Raw genomic sequence first — 17,500 nt, 5'->3', positions numbered from 1 at the left:
TGTGTGTGTGTGTGTGTGCGTGTTTGTGTGTGTGTGTGTGTGTGTGTTTGCGCGCGCGTGCACACAAATATATTTGTGTGTGTGTGTGTGTGTGTGTGTGTGTGTGTGTGTGTGTGTGTGTGTGTGCGCGTGCGCGTGTGTATGCACGTGTGTGTGTGTGCGTGCGTATGTGTGTAAATATGAGTATGTGAGTGTCCGTGTGTTGCGGGGGCGGCTGCCGCCTCGTAGGTGGGCAAGAGGGAACAAAACAGGGGCAGCAGGCCCGGCAGCTTAGGAGGAGAGGAAATGAGGAATGAAATAATGCCCAGAAATATCCTCCCAAAATAGACGCCTCCGAATTAGACCTGGTCCCACACACACACACACACACACACACACACACACACACACACACACACACACACACACACACACACACACACACACACACACACACACACACACACACACACACACACACACACACACACACACACACACACACACAGACTCACACACACACACACACACATGCTCTTCGCTTCTCTCCTCTCCTATCCTCTCTCCTCACCTGACCTGAATAACTTGCCCTTGCTCCTGATAACCTGTATTAGCGATGGCACTCTCTGAGCCAGAAGAGGTGCTTTGTCCGCCATTTTGTCATCCTTGTAATGCCTTTCATGTTTTTCCAATCAAGAGCAGCTTAGCTCCTTCCTCTCGCACGAGAGACGGGGGTTTTTTCTCTCCCTTCGATAGATTTTTTGATAGGCTTTCCAATTCCTCTTCGCAAGATTTAACCCCCCCTTAAGCTTTTGTCTGTGTTCAACAGCAGCAGCAGGAGGAAATTCACAAAGACGAGAGAAAGAAAGAGAGGGGGGGGAGGGGGGGTTTGGAAAGGTCAGAATGATTGCAACAGATGCCACATTGCGCTAACGTGAGCACGCAGAAAGAGCCCAGGTGTCAGCTCACATCAGCTCTACATGTGATACTGGCAACGGAACAGACCTCTTATTTTCTCTTTCCTTGCTTCTTTCTTCTCTTTTTCTCATCACTCCTTCCCTCTGTCTATCTCTCTGTGTTGCATCTGTTTCTGTCTTTCTCTCTTTTTTGTGTGCTGTGTATTGTTTTCTTCTGCCAAAAACACATTTTAAAGGTCTCCCCTTGAATTCTGAAATGTCACACACCACCAAATATATCTTTTGAATTACATCACATAGAAAGAAACTGATAATGATAAGCATTACCTATTATCTGACAGAAATATGTTTTCCCTCTTTTTTTGAAAGAATAGGTTTGTCCATTGATTTTTATACAGAAATACCCTGTTTTAACCCAAAGATATGAATTGATAAAAAAAATTGTGAGCATTAAATACTCATTTCTTTCTTTCTTTCTTTCTTTCTTTCTTTCTTTCTTTCTTTCTTTCTTTCTTTCTTTCTTTCTTTCTTTCTTTCTTTCTTTCTTTCTTTCCTCCCTCTCTCCTCCTCCCTATCAGGACCTGATCCGCAGGGACAGCCTGTACTATAAGGGCCGCATCGACATGGACCACTACGAGGTGTTAGACGCGCCGGACGGCCGGGATGACGACTTCAACGTGAGCGTGAAGAACGCCTTCAAGCTGCGGCACCGCGAGTGCGACGACATCCACCTCTTCATCGCCAAGAAGCTGGAGGAGAAGATCCGCTGGCTCAGGGCCTTCCACGAGGAGCGCAAGATGGTGCAGGAGGACGAGAAGATCGGTGAGAGGGATTTGAGAGGGCAAGATGGGGTGCTTACTATGGGATAAGGGAGGATGGGTAAGCATGATGGAGGGGTTCTACAGCTCTACAAAGGTCCACATATACTAGATATAGATATATACTAGTATATGATACTAGAACTGTCATATTGTTGGGATTGAGTGGAAGATGGTGCAGGAGGACGAGAAGATTGGCAAGAGTGGATTTGAGAGATGGAGCAAGATGTGCTTATGGGCTAAGGGAGGATGGGTTAGCATGATGGAGGGGTCCTACTAGAGCTCTACAAAGGCCCACACTGTGATACTAGAACTGCCATATTGTTGGGATGGAGTGGAAGATGGTGCAGGAGGAAGAGATTGGTATGATGGAGTCCGAAAAGGAGAGCAGGGAGTGTTAAGTATCCTTCCTGGAGCTACACTCTTAAAGGTACACTGTGCAGGAAATGGTCAAAAAAACTATGGTACTGCAACTATGCTGCTCATTGAATCTGGGTTGCCTATTGGCAAATCTGATATTTTCATGAACGTTTACTAAGTAATAAACTAATATTTTCTAGTATGGTCCAAGTAGAGTCGTTTTTGCAGCTAAACATGTCTATTTCTGGAAATTCAAAATGGCGGATCATGGAGAAGATCCCCCTTTTCATGTATGAAAAGTGCAATTTAATAATAAAGTGCAGTCATAATAAACACTTAGAATTTGATAGTGGTGGTAAGTATTCATGAAAAAGGTAACATTAGTGAATGGGTAGCATGAATTCTGGAAATAAACAACTCAAAATCTTGCACAGTGTACCTTTAAAGAAATGTGTTGATATTGGCACGGTGATATTGCTGGTGTAGAAGGAGTGCAAGATGGTGGAACAGATTGGTAAGAGGGGATTCGAGATGGAGAGAAGGGTGCTAAAAGGTCAGGTCAGGGGTATGGGAGGGATGATTGAGGAGTCCCAGAGAACAGCCAACTGCACGAAAAAAGGAACAATGTTGGAGATCCAAAGGCCCCAATCCAAAGATCCAATTGTGGAGATTCAAATCTATTGAAGCAGGATCCTCTGGCTCAGGGCCATCGACAAGGAGCACAAGGTGGTACAGCCTAGGGGGATTAGAGGATTGGTAAGGTAGTGCTTGTCAGGGGGGAGCAGAGAGGTCAGGGGGTCATGGATGGGATGATTAAGGTGCAAGTGGGGGTGAAGGTCAGGAATTAATGGCATATGGCTGGGATGGAATGGAATGGAAGACAAGCTGGTGCAGGAAGATGGGGATCCAGAGGTAGAGAAAGGGGCTGTTGAGGAGTCGGAAGGTAAGGCTGGAATGATTGAGGGGACACAGGGGGGCCAGGAAGAGGGAGCAAGGAGGGGGGTGTAGTTTGGGATGATTGACAGGAGCTTCACAGCATACTGTGATCGTGGGACTGTGATATTTTGATGGGGTGTAGGGTGCAGCAGGGGCATGACATGATAAGCTATGACTCTGCTATGGAGTGTATTTATGATTTTGATTTTGCGTAGAGAGGGTGATTGGGTGTCCAGAAGTGTTTTTTGAGAATGATGCTTCATTTTGTTCGTTTCATCACTGGTGCAGCTGCTAGGATGCCCAAATGCACTTCCTTTTCAGGGAGATGTAGTTTTATGTCTATCATAGAAAAAGCTTTAATGGGTAATTAAATTAATTGAATTGGCTGTGATACATTTCAAAAACCTGCTCATGTATTATTAGTATCTACAGTACAAGTCATTAAATACTGTACAGTACAGTACAGCACGAGTCATTAAATATTGCTGGATACTATAGGTCACCCTCCATTAAAAAACAAAAAAACTGTCCTCTGATGCATCCTGCCATTGCTGGAACAAACTCCTACAAATGCCGCCTTACTCTCACATCAGAATTAGAACTGGAAAAGTCTCTCAGTGGAAGAGAAAAGGTGTCTTCAAGTGACGAAAAGAAGTCCAGTTTGCCAGCCTTGACTGATGACCGTGCTGAATCCTCACAGACAACTCCAAAATACCTTTGGGTGGCTAAATTGTCCAGCAGCACCCCTGAGGGGACAGTCTGGTGTTTTTCCACTGAACTTACTGGTGTTCTAGTCCAGGGGTTCTCAACCCAGGCTGGACAGCCCCCCAGGGGGGTATTAGGGAGCCTTCGGGGGGCGTTGAGGATGACATTTGCTGAAAGGGGGAGCAATCAGTTGCAAATGGGAGGTTCTAGTCTATTAAAAAAATATATTTTTTTGGGGGGGCTGTACAACCCTTTATTGTTTTTTCTTAGACAGGACAGTGAAGTAGAGACAGGAAACGAGTTGGGAGAGAGAGACGGGGAAGGGCCGGCAAATGACCCGGGCCGGGAATCGAACCCGGGTCGGCCGCGTAGTAGATGAGTACCCTACCATATCAGCCACTGAAGGGCCTCCGTCTATTTTTTAATACTAAGGGGGGCATTGGAAGGCTTTTGGTGGTGTGAAGTGGGCTTTGAGAGGCTTATGGCGAGGTCAAGGGGGTGTTCAAAAAAGGTTGAGAACCATTGTTCTAGTCCCTAACACATTAGGAGACATAGTGTTTAGCTACTGCTTACTACTGAAATTACCATCTTTTAATTGTGTTTCGTTGTTTTTTGTTTTATATGATGTTATATTCATTACTATGACACTACAATTTACAGTCATAAATGTCTCGTTGTAGGGTTTGAGATTTCAGAATATCAGAAGAGGCAGGCGGCTCTCACGGTGCGTCGGTGCACCAAACAGAAAGGTAGGACTCATCAAATAGGCATAACTGCCTCAAATTGTGTACATTCAAGATTCAAGATTCAAGATTCCAGATTCTTTTTAATGGTCCCGAAGGAAATTTGTCTTGGACAAACATAGCTGCCACATACACACAACACTGATACACATGACACCAAAAAAACAATACAGTAATAATGAAAAAACACCACATACATACATACATACATACATACATACATACATACATACATACATACATACATACATACATACATACATACATACATAATACATACATACATACATACATACATACATACATACATACATACATACATACATACATACATACATACATACATACATACATACATACATACATAAAGTGCCATCATAGAGATACTCCAGTGCATATCTACTATTTTTAGTGATTGTTACAATTAGGGCATTGCTGAAAAATAGCTTAAAGCTTAGTTGAGTTCCCCTGAATAAATAATGTTCATGATGATTATGATGAAATTGACATGGATAATATTTCGTGATATAGATGTTTGGAATCATCAGTCTTCATTTTACTTGATCACCCTATCTTAAAATGACTTCCTTCATCTGTCTTGATATCTTCATTTGACTCAATTACTAAACAACTTAAAGATAGCACTGCCTCCATTAGCTCTAGGCATCTCTGTCTCAAAAGCGTAGTTGTTAACAGTTAGCAACTTGGGCAGTTGCCAATGGGCATTGCAACCAACAAAGTAGCTACCGTAGTTAGCAACTACACTTTTGAGAAATGCACCCTTGATTTCTTAAAGTTTTACCCTTCAATGATTTTTTTGCTAGTGTAAAAACCACCATCATAGACGGCAGTGTGGCCCGTACCCAATGCTAGCTGCATGTCATGTGTATCTGGGGCCACCCGCAGGTGATGCAAGGCACTGGGGATAGACAAACAAGCAGACAGACAGACAAACAGGCATACAGGGTCATTGCAATACCTAGCCCAATCCGCTTTGGGCAGGGGTTGGGGGGTTGGGGTGCGGATAATAAGCTGTAGTAGTAGTAGTAGTAATAGTAGTAATAGTAATTGTAGTAATAGTAGTAGTAATATTGCTAATCAGGCTTTGAATTTGATTCTGCCACTGTTCTCCACGTACAGTATGTGTGTATGAGGTCCCTATCATCCTAGTCATTGTTTACATCTTTTGCTCTTTAATGCATGGATGGATGGTTGTGCTGGCCATATGTTCCCACTGTACTACACAATATGCCCCATTACCTTCAGGTGGTCGCTCCGGGCCCCCGGCGTACCCTCCCCCCGTGGACCCCATGAACCTGAGCCCTTACCTGCTCCCCGACGGCCTGATGGCGGACGGCTACGAGTACGGGGAGCCCAAGAGGAGCACCTCCCCATTCTGGCAGAACCTCAGCCGGCTAGCCCCCTTTAAAAAATAACACCCTCCTCTCCCTTCTCCTCTCCTCTCCTCTCCTCTCCTCTCCTCTCTCCACAGCCTTCTCTCCCTCCATCCCTCCCTCCCTCTTCCTCACTAAAGGAGATTAGAGAACTTTTGAAAAAGAGAGGACTGCTGTACTTTTTCTTCTTCTTCTGCTCAAGAGAAAAAAAGCACTATTCTACATCTAATTTATTCTTGACTTTTTTGGAAAGGGAACACACGGAGGGGGATGTTTGTTTGTGAGGCAAGGACCCAATAGACGGCAGCTGTGTGGGGAGAGGAGAGAAGAGGAGGAAAGGAGGAGGAGGAGAGTGGAGAGGAGAGGAGAGGAGAGGAGAGAGGGATTCCAGCTGAAAGCTGTACTCTCATGCGCTCATTTTCACTGTGTGCAGACTGCTCACCACTATACAACACACATCTGGCATCCGGACACACTCACACACACACACACACACACACACACACACACACACACACACACACACACACACACACACACACACACACACACACACACACACACACACACACACACACACACACACACACACACACACACACACACACACACACACACACACTCACGACACATGCACAACCACTTTCACACACATAAATAAACACACAACCCTGTTAAGAGATTCACTTTAGGTGCTACACCACCATGGCAACCACCACGGACAAAGACACATCAAGAACACACGCAGAGACCACACTTATGCATACCAGACGATTAATCATACACGACATAACCGACAACCATGTCATGTCAGACGTACACCACATAGAGCACACATACCGCACATTCATCCAAGCATACGTTCTAATCTGCACCGTCAACAGCGTTAACCATCAACCATCAGCCGAAATCTCATCAGCAGAAACAGAGACTATCAAGCAGCCAACACCACCACCACTACGTACTACTACTACACCACACAGCTGACACTACTCGCACTGACGCCACACTGCTGCGTGGACAGCAACATGACTCACGATGTACCATCGGGACAGCACAACACTTTACAGGTCCTGAGCGAGGAGAAGAGAAGAGGGGGGGAGGCTGCTGTATGCTGTGCGCTGCAACAACTACCCTTGCTGAAAGAACACGAGCATTCTGACAAGCCAGACTCGACCGGCACTATTAGCACTACTATGGCAAGACCGTCACGGCAGCAGTGGCACGCACACACATACACACACAACACACAGGGAAGCCGACAGGGGAGGACAAAGGGGTCAGTTGTCCCGGGCCCAGGGCGAAGGGGGCCCCCGAATTTGGTCCTCATTACATTGCATGTATTGGGTGAGGGGGCCCATTCCGATGACTTTGTCCTGGGCCCACCCAAAGCTGTCAGCGGCCATGCACACAACACACATGCAGGCACGCACGCACACACACACACACACACACGCACACACGCACACACACACACACACACACAAGGGGATGCTGCAATGAAAAAAACTGTTCCCGTACTACGATGCAGGGGCTGCCTGCAACAAAAACCAATATCCTTTTGAATCATCAAAGGATTTCAGACAAACTAAGGATGCATATTATTATTGTTCTTATTACTACTGTACGATTCTGTTTTCCTCACACAAGGACATGTGTAAACCACGAAAAAATGGGTTCACCGTTTAAAAAAACCTGAAGAAGCACTAAGAATTATTATTATTATTATTATTATTATTATGATGATGACGTTTGTGCCAATCAAAAACCTGGATGTGTCCTCTAACAGTGCACTGTGACTCTACTGGGCATTTTTACCCACTTCTTCCCCTGTCTGTTTCTCTCTCTCTCTCTCTCTCTCTCTCTCTCTCTCTCTCTCTCTCTCTCTCTCTCTCTCTCTCTCTCTCTCTCTCTCTCTCTCTCTCTCTCTCTCTCTCTCTCCTCAAACATTATGTCTTTAAAATGCTCTACGAATCCTAAACTATCAATCAGTCCCGCTATTATTTATTGTGGGTTTAATCTTTAATTAAAAGTCTACTGACTCTTCTGTTTATCTCTCTCTGCATGATATGGTCATCGCAGGTATTCTTTGTGCAATTATATTCTTACGGGTCAAAGACATTGAAAAAAGAAACAGTACAAAGTCACCGACAATGTATCACAGCTGAACAACAGAAATGCTGTCGACAGGGTAGTCATATCTTATCATCAAAAGAATAGGCTATTTTACATTTTTTGGGGGGTTTTGTTTTATGTATGCAATTTTGTGAAGCAGTTATACCCAAGCGTATATACCATCACTCTTAAGCGTTATGTTATTCTTATGGATCGGTATGGTATATTTACACACCTTGAGTAGACTGTTCTCTGTTATGCTATTTCTGTGCCCAACATTCACTTCCTCCATCTGCAACCAAAACAGTTTCCGTGGACACGGGGGAAAGAAAATAGAATGCTGTGTCAGCATCACGGTCTCCCCCCCGCCCCCCCCCCCCCCCCCCTCACTCAAATGAAAATGCACACTCATTTAGTGTCTCCTGTTGTCATCACTGACACTACCCAGAAAATGACAAAAAAAATGCAGAATGGCCTGGACCACCCACAGGGGAGCTGTTAGGCTTACACCTCTGAGGTGTGTTTGATGTTGTTTGCTGTGTGTGGTGTGGTCAGTGTAGACGCATGGAGTCTGCTGTGATAACCTGACTAACAGTAACCGGACTGGGCCCCTAAGATGGTCCAGAGCATGAGAGAAGGCTGAAGGTGGCTTGGTTTTTTTGCCTCATTATTTGAAGTTTCCTGTTAATTCTCCCAGTTTATTGTCATTAAGTATTTTTATTTATTTCTTGCCAGCATTGCAGTTTGCTAATAAATACCATGCTAATCTGAATTAGCACAACATGTTGGGGATTCACACCAGTTATATACAAAGCGAGATGTCACCCAAACCATATTGTAACTGATAACTTTTGAACGTTAGTATTTAGTTCAGTTATTTAAAAAAGAGCATACGTCTTTTGCGATTAGATTATTTCTTCTGTTATGGTGTGATTTTAATTTAAGTGATTTTGACATTTATGTGACGGACTAAAGAAAGCAAAGATGTTTTTTTTTGATAAGTCAGCTTCCAAAAGAGGAAGACAAAAAAAGAGAGAAAACATTTAATCGCACTCTGGGTAAGATGATGATGCTTCAATGAGACGTGCAGGAAACGAAACATGCAAATGTGCCAACTGAAACAAAACTGTTTGAACTGTCATGCTTTGAAAAGAAATATCAGTTAAATGTTTTTTGACTTGGTGATTTGATTGACATTCTAACGTTTCATTATTTCATAATAAATCTCGCTATGGACACCACAGATGTGATTTCATTTGGTGTTACAGAGATATTTATGCTGCTGTCCTGCATGGCTAACTCTAATTGGAATGTAGGCTACTGTGTAGGCCTATATGACTTTTAATTTTCAGAATCTATTGATGCTGCACACTGTATATTTGAAGCCTCTGTGGTTCTACATCCATTTAGACTCAGCCCAAAGTTGACCTGAAAGTTTCCCAAACTCACAGTTTTTCTTGTTAAGAAACACCAAATATAGCTCTACCTTCTTTTGCAAATAATATGACAGGCAATTTAGGGGCCCGTTTTCCAGAGATGTAGTATGATCTAGTTGTCTACTTCACCAGTCAAGATTTTTGTGGCCTATTGATTTGTACTGGAGAAGATATTTTTGTCCAGTACACCTCTGAAACCTACCCAACGGAGACCAACAAGAGGCCATTATGGTCCAATTAAGGCAGAGGAAGGTGACAGGTGGGATGTTGAGCCAAGACACACATTTTCTGTCTTTGCAAGTGAGGCCCCATAATTACATAAATGCACTACAACAGTACCTTATATAGGATATCTCCAGTGAGAGGTGACTTTCAATGTCCTTTTTCCTGCTTTGTGTTGTTAATACTTAGTTTTTCTAACCTATTTTGTGTTGTAATCTTATTTCCAAAAAAATAGAGTGGGTGGCCTGCTCACCTTGAAAAGTTTTTCTTTGCAGGTTCCGCTCCTTCAGGACGAATCATGTTTAACCGTGTTCAAGGCTTTCTGGCTTTCCTTTCTTTATTAAAAAATAGGGTGTACTGTGTAATTATTTATCAGGTCTGTCAAAATTACTTCTAGTTTAGGGTTATAGACATTGCCGTAAAGTATACCCCCGCAAGGCAGGGGGGCCCATATGAGGTGGGGGGCCCACACGGGCCCTTGACTTGAAGAAACGGGCCCCCTCCACATGATATTAGGCCCTCTTTTTTTGTTTGGGGGGCCCATTCTTGGTAGCTTGCAAGGGGGCCTGAAGTACTCGTGTTACGTGAGTGTTTATAGACGTACCTGCAGCGGTACACCATAACATAGGCCTACTGTATTTACTTAAACATATCTCATCTAGTCCCCCCCCCCCCCATTTTGATTAATGACACAATAAAAAATATCAAAAAGTCATGAAACGATGAAGCATTTACAGTACTTAAGAAAGTGATTTATTTTTACATGGAAAGAATCTTGATTTTTGCACCATCGCATATGACAGTGTGTATACGTATGTACAAACAAAACACAGCAATCAGCAGCTTCAAAAACAAACAACAACAACAAAAAAAACAATCTTATTGAAAATATTTCAAAGATGCTCATCGTATTCAGTCCACCGACGTCAGCAGATTTTTAAAATCATTGTGAACGTAACAATGTGTTGAAAATAAGGACTCTCAAAGTAAGCAATATGCCTTCACTTCCAAAAGGTGCTTAATTGCTTTGCTGAAATGACGAGGATAAAGTAGTAGAGGTTTGTGACATTGGTACCACAGGTAACACAGGCCATATTGGTCTCTTATGGCTTTTTTCCACTGCCGGTTTTCTGGAAGGCTTACAGCTCGACACAGCGCCACTCGGCTGCCACTTTTTGCTTTACGATTTAGCTGTGTGGTGCCTATTCGAAAAGCAAAAAGTGACGGCCGAGTCACGCTTTCTCGAGCTGTAGGCCTACCAGAAAACTGGCAGTGGAAAAGAGGCATTATGATATTTACACAGATTTTGTTAAGAGACAACACAGGTGCCTGTCAATGAGGCAAATATAGACAGTAGCATAGGCTCACAGATGCACGCACGCACAGATGGACGCACGCACGCACGCATACACACAGAGAGATGTAAAGTATGTATATATAAATTTACAAATACCCTTCTGGACCCAGCAGTGAGTTACAATATATTAATTAATATCACGTTATCGTTGCTGATAAAAGCTACAGTGCTATTCTGAGTACGTTTCATTTTATTTTTTTTCCCTCCTCTCATGACGAAGGAAAAATTATGGCAGAAATATTATAGTGGACACACTCGGCTCCTTCATATATACAAACAAGACAGTAGTACAATCAGTAGTTGAAATTAGTTAAACTACAGCACAGCCTACAAGAGGCGCTGTATGTACAGACAGACAGACAGACAGACAGACAGACCGTCAGACAGACAGGATGTTCTTGTCGATGGTGATGTTATTCAGTGTTTGGTTGTTTCAGTAACCGAACTCTCACCAGATCAATGTAGTTCGCCTTTACTCCACACATACTACAGGCCAATGAGGATCCCTGTGTGCACATTTCCATTCACTTTAAAACATTGGAAGCCAGTTAAGTGTAAAAAAGTAAGTTGCCCTGCTGCCTCAAGTTTGTAAGTTAACTCAACTCGAGGTGTGACTCGACTTAGTGAGGGAAGCGGCAGACAACAATGGCGGCTTGCATCAAAGTGTTGTTGAATCTACCTCATATTTGAGATGAACAGAGAACAGGTTTGAAGGCATCTATGGGTGGCAAGGATGTCTGTTTTCTACCTTCTCCCAACAGGATAAAGCCCCACCTTCTGAAATATGTCTCCAAATGGCTTAGTCCCAGATGTATATGTGGAGCTTAGCGGAACGACAGCATGTTCAGTAGTCTATATTATCTGGTGAGAGTCAGGTTAGTGTTTCAGTATACTCCTTCCTGTCACAGTGCTGTTGACAAGGCTATCTGAGAGGCAGAGCAATGGTTCATCTGCTCAAGGTTGCACAGCCCTTGGGTGCTGTGGAGCACTGTGTCACAATGACAATGGGAGTTGGAGTTTCCCAGTTGGGCTTTCACTTTTCGGCTTTCACTTCACTGTGAGGCAGTAAAACTTGACCAAGGATGAAAGTTTGGAAAACACGGCACACTGATTATTGTTCTGCTTTTTCTTTTTCTAATTCCTTTGAACAGTAGTCCATGTGTGGGGTTTTCTGACATTTCATCAGGGCCAACGCTAGGCATAAGCAGAGTAAGCAGAGGGCTTAGGGCCTCAACCACTTTAACCCCAAAATTGGGGCCCTCTAAATTGAGATCGACAAAAAAACGTATTATTATTTAATTATGAGGGGGGCCTCCTGACCAGTTATGCTTAGGGCCTCCAAAACCTTAGCAGCGGCCCTTCATTTCATCCTTGACCAAATTTCCCTGCCTCAAACAAGGACTTTCACAAACTTTGACCTCCAGTTGATCTTTTTATTTCATGGAGACTGTTGATTTCACATGACTGTGTAGAAGTATCAACAGAAAAAAGTTGCTGAACTCAGTAAAATGTTAGTGGACACGAGCCACAAGGGTGTTGGTTATTTTTGTTTCTTCCGGTCCCTTTAATGACGGTGTGCATTGTGGGTGGGCAGTAAGATTATTTCATTATTGCTCTTTTCTTCCTCTTCTTCTTCTTTTTTTTAAAATCGCTCCATCCGTATGGATGGTTGTGCTCTTAGAAGTTATAGGGATGTTTGGTCCATGTGTGAGTCTTATGCTACACAGTGCTTTGAGGGGCAACTGTCCCGTTCAGTCATTCAGTCATTTCTTCAGTGACGGGCAACCTGGATTTCAAACCTGAATTACAACCCAGTGCTGCGTATTCCAGAAGACTGTTACCAACCCGTATTGGACAGGTACAGGTACTGTATGTCTTTATGTCTTTAGGCATGTCTTTAGCTTCTGGTCTGGCTGAGATAGAGGCGGCGGCTAAGCCTGCGACTGGCGGACATCTTGCCACTCCTTGCTGAGTTCGAACAGGGCCTGAGTCTTCTTTTTGTCCACCTGGACATAGTCCACCCTGTGCTCTTCCGACAGGAGCGGCTTCTGAGGAAACACAAGACAAACGAGAAACAGTTACACACTTAGATAATATACACATGCATAGACACATGATAAACAGTTATAAACTTAGGTAATAAACATATTCATACACACATGAGCGGTTTCAGAGAAGACAAACACAAAGATTAACAGTTTCACAAATACCAGGTGCCAGAGTCAAGCCCTGATACATATGCATACACATATCAATGGTTTCGTAGAAGACCGGTACCGGCACACTTACACAAATGTAGATAAAACACATAACCAACTACCGGTACACTTACACAAATACATATAGATAAAACACACAACCAACTTTGTACACACATGATCAGTTTCTGAGATGACAGACACAAGATCCACAGTTACACAAATACACAAGATAATACACATAACATACATACATAAGCAGTTTCGTAGGAAACAGACATAAAGATTTAGCAGTTGCACACAGGTAGTACTGGAGATAACAGATATGCACACATGAGAATTCTGAGAAATCAGACACAAGATCTGCTGTATAGCTACACATACACTAGATAGTAGGTGTAACGTACGCACACACACAAGCGGTTTCTGAGGAAGCTGACACACGATGGTTAGTTGCCATTGGGGGCATTAATCCATTTCATGTTTTAAGTAATACTAAGGAGGGTGTTGTCGGGCTTATGATGAGGTCAAGGGGGCGTTGGGAAGCTTGTGATGAGGCCAAGGGGGCCAGAGAGAGTAGAGAGAGAGAGAGGTTCCATTGGCCCATTGTTTCCTGGTTCTATTATGCCCCCCCTTAGGTAGACCTAGGCAGACCTAAGGACTGTTCTATTCATTGTAGGAGCATTATGACACGCCCCTTTAGGCAGACCGGAACCTGGTCGCGTTAGGTGCCCATAGAAACCTATTATATTGGCATATCTCTATAGAATATCTCTGAAGGGGGCGTTTGCTCAAAAAAGGTTGAGAACCACTAGTATAGAGTGTCCCGTTAAGCACACCTCTCCTCCCTCCCAGCCCCCCACCTCCTCAACTCCTCAGCTATCTAAGTTGCTACCCATATTGTAGCCTAGTGCACTACCACTTGGGCTGGGCTAAGGGATTTTTGAGAGGTGTTTGATCTGGACTGAATATGCACTCTGCCCAAGCTGTGCATAACTTGGGGTGAGTGTGAGTGGGCGTCTGTGCATGTGTGTTTGTGTGTGTGTGTACTGTATGTGTGTGTGTGTGTGTGTGTGTGTGTGTGTGTGTGTGTGTGTGTGTGTGTGTGTGTGTGTGTGTGTGTGTGTGTGTGTGTGTGTGAGAGAGAGAGATAGAGAGAGATTTTGTGTGTGTGTGTGTGTGTGTGCGTGTCTGCGCTCGCGTGCATGTGTGTGTTGTGTGTGAATGGTATCTGCATTCTGCCCATGCATGCACATCACATCAGCGTGTGAACTCTTCACCACCACTTAACGGCCAATATAACTCTACAGTATAGAACGCTGAGGCGCTGGAGAGAGCAATATGCCCGTGCTCACATCCATGATGGAGAGAGAGAGAGAGAGAGAGAGAGAGAGAGAGAGAGAGAGAGAGAGAGAGAGAGAGAGAGAGAGAGAGAGAGAGAGAGAGAGAGAGAGAGAGAGAAATTGACAGAGGGTAAGAAGGAGAGAGAGGCTGAAGCTAGGAGAGAGGAAAAGGGAGACAGGGAGACAGAGAAGAAGATAAGGAGAGAGAGAGAGAGAGGGAGAGAGAGAGAGAAAGAGAGAGAGAGAAAGAGAGAAAAAGAGAGAAAGAGAGGGAGAGCGAAAGAGTGAAATTGACAGATGGAAAGAAGGAGAGACAGGTTGAAGCTAGGAGAGAGGAAAAGGGAGAGAGAGAGAGAGAGAGAGAGAGAGAGAGAGAGAGAGAGAGAGAGAGAGAGAGAGAGAGAGAGAGAGAGAGAGAGAGAGAGAGAGAGAGAGAATGGGAGAGAGAATGGGAGCGGGGGAGAGGGTTACATTGATATTCTCGTCAGTAAGTCTGTCTCCTGCAGAGAGCTGACAAGGCTGAAATATGATGAGTCACTGTGTGAGATACTGCAGTTTCCTGCCGCTCATGAAACGCAATGGAGGGCCAAGCGGAGGAGAGCGGGGTACGACGCAAACGCGTGGTGCTTTTTTTATTTTCCCTGCCTGTGATTCACTCAAGGACGTCAAGCGAGGAGAGAGAAAAGAGAACAGAGGGTGTTTCCGAACTCCAAAGGGCAGGGGCTGTAATTCATCTGGGCTTGAGAAGAACAGTATCAAATTTCACACATCCCCAACCAACCAGGAGCCACTGCTGTAGCGGATGGAGAATACTGTAGATCAGGACAGGGACGGTGTGTGTACTGGACCTTATACAGTCATGGGATCAAGACAATTGAGGGATACTCAATGCTCCTTTTTTAAAAGGTGCACTCTGCGATATTATTTAGCAGTTTCTTTGCAGAATTCATGCTGCCCATTCACAAATGTTTCATGAGTAATTCCCACCACCATCAAATTCTAAGTACTCAGCATTCTGACTGGGAAAATTATTATAAAATTATTATTTAGTAAATATTCATGAAAAGGTCAAATTTGGCAATAGGCAGCACAGTTTCAACGAGCAGCATGGTGACAACTCCTACTCTGACCACCATCGTACACAGTGCACCTTTAAAACGATTTTTGGACAGGACAGTGGGGGAGTGTCAGGAGATGAGTGGGATTGAGAAATGGGGAAGGAAGGAATAGGGAAATGATCTCAGGAATTGAACCTGGGACCCGGTGCAACGGTACAACACCATACCCCACTGAGGCACTGTGCCCCCCAATGCTTCTTTATATTTTAAGGTGCCCACAGATAACCATGCTATTGGTATGGTAGATGCAGGGTCACTGACAGCTATTCCTGGTCAGCCTCATATGACAGACTTTGCACTGAACATAATTGTCATTTAACAACGTAACTGAATTCCAGACTGGTACCTCAAGCTTCCTAGTGTGGCTTTCAGTGACATATGGCTAAAACGGTATTCGAAATAACTACCAGTATTCAAAATTAGAATACATGTATATTGAATATTCGGCTATTCAAAAAGCATGCCCCATAATAGTAGGAAGAGCCATTCTGGGTCTGAGGGCTACCAAAGGCTACCCGAAGGATACTACAGTAAGGGCTATCTGAGGGCTACTTGTTTGTTCAAATCCTTTACCAATGTCTTGACATCATTCTCAAATCACACTGTGATTGAATGATAATTTACTTACAGTTTATTAAGCAATATTCTTTATGGGTTATAAAGAAATAATGTCATGTTTAAATTAAGAAAAGCATTAGCTCCGACTAAAATCTTCTGGTCGTCACTTATTAAAAATCCTTGGTGGGCACCTCAGAAGCTCCTGGAGGCCTACCCGGCACCTGCGGGCACCACGTTGGTGACGCCTGGTGTATGCACTCTCCAGGACCCTCATCCATGGATGAAGTGCAAGAAAGGTATCAACTCCCCACATTTGTCTAAGGATTATGACATATACTCAGTAACTAAATCACTAACTTCAGCTAAGTGTAATTTAATTAGGTCTCAGGGAGCTCCCAATTTCTACTGATGTCTCCGATCACAACCATCACCTCCCTTCTCACCCCCCTACTCACTGCTCTGCCAACCCGACTACCCCCCCACCCCCACCCCCACCCGTTACCAGCCACCCAACAGCTGGCATCCTCCCGCTCCCTGCTGGAAGAGCAATATTGCCTGTCAAAACCTCAACAGCCTAATGAGAGACTCAGAGGTCACTCTACTGTAAGAGGGTAATAATCACTGGCCTTCCATACGCAGCATGGGCTTATCATCCCAGTGATAGACAGGACATGGGCAGGGAGCGAGTGGGTCACTGAGTGAGAGAGGCGATGAGTGACAGAGTGAGTGCATGATTAAGTGAGTGAGTGAGTGAGTGAGTAAGTGAGTATTGCAATTGAGTGAGTGAGTGAGTGAGTGAGTGAGTGAGTGAGTGAGTGAGTGAGTGAGTGAGTGAGTGAGTGAGTGAGCGAGTGAGTGAGTGAGTGAGCGAGTGAGTGAGTGAGTGAGAGACAGTGAGTGAGTGGCTGAGCAGTAGTGAGTGAGTGAATGAGTAAGTGAGACTGTGAGTAAGTGAATGGGAGTGTGTGGGTGATTGTGTGTTTGTGAGTGAATGATCAAGTGAACGAGGGATTGAGTGAGTGAAAGAGTGACTGAGTTCGCGACTGAGTATGTTAGTGAGTGAGTGAGTGAGTGAGTGAGTGAGTGAGTGAGTGAGTGAGTGAGTGGGCACCTCAGAAGCTCACCACTGAAGCTCAGTGAGTGAGTGAGTGTGTGAGTGTGTGAGTGAGTGAGTGAGTGAGTGAGTGAGTGAGTGAGTGAGTGAGTGAGTGAGTGAGTGTGTGAGTGTGTGAGTGTGTGAGTGTGTGAGTGAGTGAGTGAGTGAGTGAGTGAGTGAGTGAGTGAGTGAGTGAGAGACAGTG

General features: G+C 44.3%; 2 protein-coding genes across 3 annotated transcripts in view; one reads left to right on the top strand and one right to left on the bottom strand.

Annotated features, from left to right (window-relative positions):
- The window catches only part of arhgef9a (Cdc42 guanine nucleotide exchange factor (GEF) 9a), a 57,596-nt gene extending 51,678 nt beyond the window's left edge, over positions 1-5,918 (top strand). The window contains exons 10-12 of the mRNA XM_063202641.1: positions 1,475-1,718; positions 4,396-4,464; positions 5,725-5,918. Coding sequence (XP_063058711.1) covers positions 1,475-1,718; positions 4,396-4,464; positions 5,725-5,894 — 483 coding nt within the window. The 3' untranslated portion in view covers positions 5,895-5,918. The remainder of the gene's footprint in view (positions 1-1,474; positions 1,719-4,395; positions 4,465-5,724) is intronic.
- Positions 5,919-12,806: 6,888 nt separating this feature from the next.
- The window catches only part of gab3 (GRB2 associated binding protein 3), a 43,021-nt gene continuing 38,327 nt past the window's right edge, over positions 12,807-17,500 (bottom strand). For both annotated transcript variants that reach the window (XM_063203900.1, XM_063203899.1), the window contains exon 10: positions 12,807-13,030. In XM_063203900.1, the coding sequence (XP_063059970.1) occupies positions 12,914-13,030 (117 nt within the window). In that variant the 3' untranslated portion in view covers positions 12,807-12,913. The remainder of the gene's footprint in view (positions 13,031-17,500) is intronic.

The sequence above is a fragment of the Engraulis encrasicolus genome, chromosome 7 (genome assembly GCF_034702125.1).
Source record: "Engraulis encrasicolus isolate BLACKSEA-1 chromosome 7, IST_EnEncr_1.0, whole genome shotgun sequence".
Lineage (NCBI taxonomy): Eukaryota > Metazoa > Chordata > Actinopteri > Clupeiformes > Engraulidae > Engraulis > Engraulis encrasicolus.
The sequence above is the reverse complement of the archived record's forward strand: the minus strand, read 5'-3'. Positions and strand labels throughout refer to the sequence as shown.